The sequence below is a fragment of the Cnephaeus nilssonii genome, assembly GCF_951640355.1.
Source record: "Cnephaeus nilssonii genome assembly, chromosome: 5".
In the NCBI taxonomy this organism is placed as follows: Eukaryota; Metazoa; Chordata; class Mammalia; order Chiroptera; family Vespertilionidae; genus Cnephaeus; species Cnephaeus nilssonii.
Window position 1 is genome coordinate 23,345,646 of NC_137076.1, and position 7,267 is coordinate 23,352,912.

Genomic DNA, 7,267 nt, shown 5'->3' on the forward strand with positions numbered 1-7,267 from the left:
GACATCTCTCCATAACTAGCACTCTATTTTCCTACTCCCTTTAGTTACAAAACTCATTGTATAGGTTCCACTTTTACTTAAGTACTTTATGTCTACCAGTGCCACCTCTAATTGAGCTTCCATCTGTTAATTGTCAATAATTAACCATGTGTTGCTGAGTTTAATGTTCACTTTTCTCTTCAGCATCAAAAATTAATCATTAATTAGTTAATCAAACAAACAGCCATAGGCTGATGGCTATCAAGAGACCTCAGGTAAATGTGCTTGGCTTTGATTCTCTCTGACCCTTTCTTGTAGTACCTGCCAGATCTTTGGACTCACCTGATTGGGAAATCTTAGGGGACGGCCTTTGTGTGAAATTCCAACCTCTGGATGGTTGATGATGGAGACTAAAGCTCTCTGTCCAGACAAGACAGCAGGAAGGAGGCAAACACAAGTCTCCTAGGCAAATTTAAAAGCAACAACCAGATCCCATCCAGCCCAAGGTCACACACACTGAGAGACTGGAGATGAAGAGATATTTACAGCTCCCTATGTCTGCTAATTAGGTACATTTCTGTCTTGTTATTTCAACCTCTAATCACATGATTTCCCTTTGGGTTGAGACAGAATGGAATGTTTTCCTGGAGATTCTCTGTTCCCAAAAGACAAGTTTAAAAGTCAAGGGAATCCCAGTTTTTTACTAGTTCTTCCTTATAAAATCTGTTGGTTTTCAGGGAACTGACATCTCAGAATCTTATCCCAACCCTGATTTAAAATTTTTCCAAATTTCAGACTGAGAATCTAGCCTGGATTAGAAAACTTAAATCTCAATATACTGACTTGTTGTTGGAACACAGGCCCTGATATCTACATAAAATTCTATTTTTCTTTTCAACAAGGGGGAGAACTAACTTCCTTTGATATAAACTTTGAATGTTACACAATGTGCTTCATGACACATTAGTCAAAAACTACATATATAAAAGGCTAAGCAACCATCACATCTGAAACAACCAAACGGACAACCAAACAGACTGTGTGGGGTGACCAGGCTTGCAGGGGGGTTAGTGAGGGGCGACCAAACGACCGAGCAGCAGGCTGCGTGGGGCGACCAGGTCGGCAGGGGTGTTAGTGAGGGGCAACCAAACAACTGAGTAGCAGGCTGCGTGGGGCTACCAGGCCCACAGTGGGGGGCAGTGAGGGGTGACCAGGCCAGCAAAGTGGGGAAGTTAGGGGTGACCAGGTTGGCAGGGGGGCAGTTGGGGGCAACCACACCAGCAGGGGGTTTCAGTAAGGGGCAATCAGGCCAGCAGGGGGTCACTAAAAGGTTACCAGGCTGGTGGGGCGGGGGCAGTTTGGGGTTACCAGGCCAGCAGGAGGGGCAGTTGGGGGCGAGTATGTCTGCAGGGGGGGCAGTTGGAGGTTGGCAGGCCAGCAGGGGGAGCAGTTAGGTGCAACCAGGCATGCACGCAGGTCAGCAGTTAGGAGCCAGTGGTCCCGTATTGTGAGAGGGATATCCCGAATTGGAGAGGGTTCAGGCTGGGCTGAGGGGACCCCCTGGTCATGAATTTCATACACCGGGCCTTTAGTATATATATATATAAAATAATACAAGCAACTCTACTCAACAAACTGGACAATCTAGATGAAATAGACATATTCTTAGATAAATACAAGCTTCCAAAACTCAATCAGAAAGAATAAAAAAAACTGAATAGGCTGATAACTATCAATGAATTTGAAACAGTAATCAAAAATCGTCCAGCAAACAAAAGCCCTGGTCTGGACAACTTATCAGGGGAGTGCTACCAATCATTCAAAGAACTAAAACCTATCCTCCTCAGACTATTCCAAGAGGAAGAAACACTTCTAAGTTCTTTCTATGAAGCCTGCATTACCCTAATTCCATAACCAGAAAAATACACCACAAAGAAAAAGAACTACAGGCCAATATCCCTGATGAACATAGATGCTAAAATCTTCAAGAAAATTCTAGCAAGTCGAATCCAGCATTACATTACAAAGATTATACACCATGACCAATTGGAATTCATTCCAGGGATGCAAGAATGATACAATATCTGCAAATCAATAAATGTGATACATCACATAAACAAATTGAGAGACATAAATCACATAATCATATAAATTGATGCAGAAAAAGGATTTGACAAAATCCAACACCCTTTCCTGATAAAAACTCTCAGCAAAGTGGGAATAGATGGATCACAATAAAAGCCTTATATGACAAACCTACAACCAACATCATACTCAGTGGGCAAAAACTAAAATCATATCCCCTAAGAACAGGAACAAAACAGGAATGTCCACTTTCACCACTCCTGTTCGACATAGTACTGGAAATGTTAGCCATAGCTATCAGACAATAAGAAGAAATAAAAGGCATCCAAATAGGAAAAGAAGTAAAACTGTCATTATTCACAGATGACATGATATTGTACATATAAAATCCTAAAGACTCCATCAAAAAACTATTAGACTTAATAAATGAATTTGGCAATGTAGCAGAATACAAAATTAACACCCAGAAATCTATAACTTTTTTTATACAGCAATAATGAACTCACAGAAAGAGTAACAAAACAACAACAACAACAAAAAAAAAAACAATCCCATGTACCATTGCACCAAAAACATTAAGATATCTAGGAATAAACTTAACTAAGGAGGTAAAAGACCTGTACTTGGAAAACTATGGGACATTGAAAAAAGATAGAGGAAGACATAAACAAATTGAAGAACATACCATGTTCATGGATTGGTAGAATCAACATCATTAAAATGTCCATACTACCCAAAGCAATTTATAGATTCAATGCAATCCCCATTAAAATACAACAATATATTTCACAGACCTAGAAAAAACTCTCCAAAAATTCATCTGGAATAACAAATAGACCCTGAGAAAGAAGAACAAAGTTGGAGGGATCACAATACCATATTTCAAGCTATATTACAGAGCCACTGTTCTCAAAACTGCCTGGTATTGGCACAAGAACAGACATAAACACCAATGAAACAGAACAGAGAACCCAGAAATCGTCCCAAGCCATTATGCTCAATTAATATTTGACAAAGGAGGCAAGAGCATACAATGGAATCAAGACAGTCTCTTCCATATATGGTGCTGGCCCATCAACAAAACAACAAGAAAGCCCACTGCTTGGTAGAACATATTTGCCAATGCAATCTCAGATAAGGGTTTAATCTCCAAAATTTACAAGAAACTCATATAACTTAACAAAAGGAAGATAAACAATCTAACCAAAAAATGGGCAAAGGACCTAAATAGACACTTTTTGAAAGAGGACATACAGAAGGCTGAGAGACATATGGAAACAAGCTCAAAGTCAGTAATCATCCAAGATATGCAAATCAAAATGACGAGGTACCATCTCACATCTGTCAGAATGGCTATCATCAACAAATCAATAAATGACAAATGATGGCGAGGATGCAGGGAAAAAGGAACCCTCATGCATAGTACACTGCTGGTGGGAATGCAGACTGGTGCAACTTTATGATAAACAGTATGGAGTTTCCTCAAAAAATTAAAAATGGAACTGCCATTTGACCCAGTGATCCCACTTGTAGGAATGTATCCTATGAAACCGGAAACACCAATCAGTAAAAATATATGTACCCATCCTATCTAATAAAAGGGTAATATGCAAATTGACCATCACTCCAACACATAAAATGGCTGCCCCCATGTGGTCAAAGATGGCCACCACAAGATGGCCAGTAGGGGAGGGCAGTTGTGGACGATCAGGCCAGCAGGAAAGGGAAGTTGGGAGGGACCAGGCCTGCAGGGAAAGGCAGTTAGGGGTGACCAGGCTGGCAGAGGAGGGCAGTTGGAGGCGATCAGGCCAGCAGGGGGGGCAGTTGGGGACAATCAGGCTGGCAGCGGGGGGCAGTTGGGGGCAATTAGGCTGGCAGGGGAGCAGTGAGGGGCAACTAGGCTGGCAGGGGAGGCAGTTAGGGTCGACCAGGCCGGCATGGGGGGGGGTAGTTACAGGTGACCAGGCTGGCATGGGGGGTGGTTAGGGGTGACCAGACTGGCAGGGAGTGGGAAGTTAGGGTGACCAGGCCGGCAGAAGGGGGGCAGTTGGGGGCAATTAGGCTGGCAGGGGGGCAGTGAGGGGCGACTAGGCCGGCAGGGGAGGCAGTTAAGGGTGATCAGGTCATCAGGGGGTGGGCAGTTAGGGGTGACCAGGATAGCAGAGGGGTCAGTTGGGGGCAAATAGGTCAGCAGAGGGGGCAGTAAGGAGTGACCAGTCTAACGGGGGAGGGGGACAGTTAGGAACAACCAGGCCGGCAAGGAGGGGGCAGTTGGGGGCGACTAGGCCTGTTGGGGGGACAGTAAGGGGTGACCAGACTGGTGGGGGGGGGCAGTTAGGAGCTACCAGGCTGGCAGGGATGGGGCAGTTGGGGTTGACCTGGCTGGCAGCAGGAGGTGGTTAAGAGCAACCAGGCTAGCTGGGAGGGGGCAATTGGGGTCAACCAGGCTGGCAGGGAGGGGGCAGTTAGGGGCAATCAGGCAGGCAGGCAGGTGAGCGATAAGGAGCCAGTGGTCCAGGATTGTGAGAGGGATGTCTGACTGCCAGTTTAGGCCCGATCCCAAGGGGTCCTGGATTGGAGAGGGTAGAGGCTGGGCTGAGAGGAACCCCCCCACCCCCCGCCATGCAAAATTTTATGTATCGACCTCTAGTAGAAAATAATGATACCCCAGCCAGCATGGCTCCGTGGTTGAGCATCGACCTGTACACCAGGAGGTCAAAGTTCAATTATGGTGGCAGCATGTGCCTGGGTTGCAGTCTTGATCCCTAGTGTGGGGCATGTATGAGGCAACTGATTGTTGTTTCTATCTCATCATTTATGTTTCTATCTTTCTCTTCCTCGCCCTTCCACTCTCTGAAATCAATAAAAATATACTTTTTTTAAAAGAAAAGAATAATGAACATATAAATGAGAACTGATCTCAGATTTTGCTCTAAAATAAAATTATGCAAATGACCTTAGCAACCAAGTATAATTTTGTCCACAAGGGTAGTAGAATTCATGACTATTCTTTCAGGAAAACAATAGGAAAATTATTTGGAATGAAAAGTATCATAAAATATTGAATTATGCTAAAGTAATTCATGTTAACCTATGAGATAAATGAGAATTTCCATTTACATATGGCCCAAATATTGGATTTATTTGTGTCAGAACTTTGGGCCCTGAGGATTGGAATGCTGCATTCCTGGGCAATTGTTCAGCCAAGTACAATTGGCCCATGAAAAGCTTACCTGCCAAGGAATCTTTCCAAGGCCTTCTTTATGTCCTTGTTCCTGAGACTGTAGATGAAGGGGTTCAGCATGGGTGTGACCACGGTGTACATCACCGAGGCTGCTGCACTTGAATGTGAGCTTTGGGAAGCAGCAGAACTGAGATACACACCTATGAGTGTACCATAAAATAAGGAGACAACTGAGAGGTGAGATGCACAGGTAGAAAATGCCTTATACTTCCCCTGAGCTGATGGGATTCTACATATGGAGGAAAGTATCTTGGAGTAAGAGTAAAGGATCCCAGCAAGGGGACCAACACATAGCAGCCCAGCTGAAAAATACATTATCATGTTGTTAAGAAAGATGTCAGAACAGGCAAGTTGGATCACCTGATTGAATTCACAGAAAAAGTGGGGAATTTCCAAGTCTGAGCAAAAGCGCAGATCCAACACCATTAAACTTTCTAACAAGGAATTCAGGACACTCATGATCCAGGACACCAGAACCAGCAGTCCACAAAGCTGGGGGTTCATGATGACCATGTAACGCAGGGGATGGCAGATGGCCACAAATCGGTCATAGGCCATTACAGTCAGGATAAAGTTGTCCAAGCCAGCAAAAACTATAAAAAAATACATCTGGGTGATGCAGCCTTCATAGGTTATGACGTTTCTCTGTGTCTGGATGTTCCACAGCATCTTTGGGATGGTGGTGGAAGTAAAACAGATGTCTACCAAAGACAGGTTGGAGAGGAAGAAGTACATGGGTGTGTGGAGGTGGGAGTCTGAGCTGACAGCCAGGATGATGAGCAGGTTTCCAAACACAGTGATCAGGTACATGGAGAGGAAAAGCCCAAATATGAGGGGCTGCAGTTCCAGTGCCTGTGAAAGTCCCAGAAGGTGGAATTCTGAAATTTGTGTACCATTGCCTGGTTCCATGGGTTGTAGGTGACTACCAGAAAATAGAAAAAATGCAAAACTAATTTTCACATTAGCAAGTATTTGTAATTGAGAATAAATGACATATTTATGTTTTAGAATCAAGAAAATAATTTCCACTTTTGTTGTTTGACTTGTTCCCCATTATGGTATCTCTATTAGCATTTGTCATTAGGATGTCCTTTTCTACCATCTACCTGTTCTTCAAACATAATGTATATTACTCTTTTATTGAGGATATCTCTCATGCATTTGGGTAATATATATTGACTACAGACCATGTTCCAGGCACTTTTCAGAGTATGGGATGCTGAAAAACAAAGTCTCTACAAACTAATCATGGAGAAAGAATATAATCAAATAAAAATAATAAAACATATCCAATGGTGCAGCTACTATAAAGAAAAGTAAATGACATTGAATGGAGAGAGTGGATAGAGGGTGTTCTTTTTTATAGAGTTTAGCCAACACTTGTCAAAAGATGACACTTAAACATATACCTCATAGATCACTAACTGGGAGACTGAAGCATAAATGTTTGACAGGCAAAAGGAACAGGCAGTGCAAAGACCCTGAGGAAGATGATTGTTTAGAAAATCAGGGCTTAAAATGAGCCAGAGTGTCAACCGGAATGAGCACAGCAAAGCAGGATCAGAGATGGTGTCAGAGAATATTAAGAAAAATGGTCGCTTGTGTGCTGCTATTGTAACTTCAGGTCATGGGGAGTGCCTTGTACACACTATGTAAATCTAGCACTTTATTAATCTGGTTGTAGAAGCATCTGGTGAGTTGAAAAGGATCTCCTTAGTCGTATCTCCTCTTGATATTTGAGTCACATTGGAATATGTTACTCAGGTAGTGCTCTCAGTTTACAAAACACACACACACACACACACACACACACACACACACACACAAACAGCACACCATGGCCTTTTCCCTGCTGTTATTTCTGTGTCCTTCTCACTCCCATACAATTTAGACCATGAGAAGATACAAGTCTATGTGTCCAGATCAACTATCTTTTCCAAAAAGAATTTAGAAATAGTA

General features: G+C 43.0%; 1 protein-coding gene across 1 annotated transcript; it reads right to left on the bottom strand.

Moving 5' to 3' along the window:
- Positions 1–5,293: 5,293 nt before the first annotated feature.
- Positions 5,294–6,217, bottom strand: LOC307099198 (olfactory receptor 7A5-like; the record flags this gene model as incomplete). Its single annotated transcript, XM_079770411.1, has 1 exon — positions 5,294–6,217. One exon carries the CDS (start codon positions 6,215–6,217, stop codon positions 5,294–5,296), a length of 924 nt encoding a protein of 307 aa, XP_079626537.1.
- Positions 6,218–7,267: the final 1,050 nt, after the last annotated feature.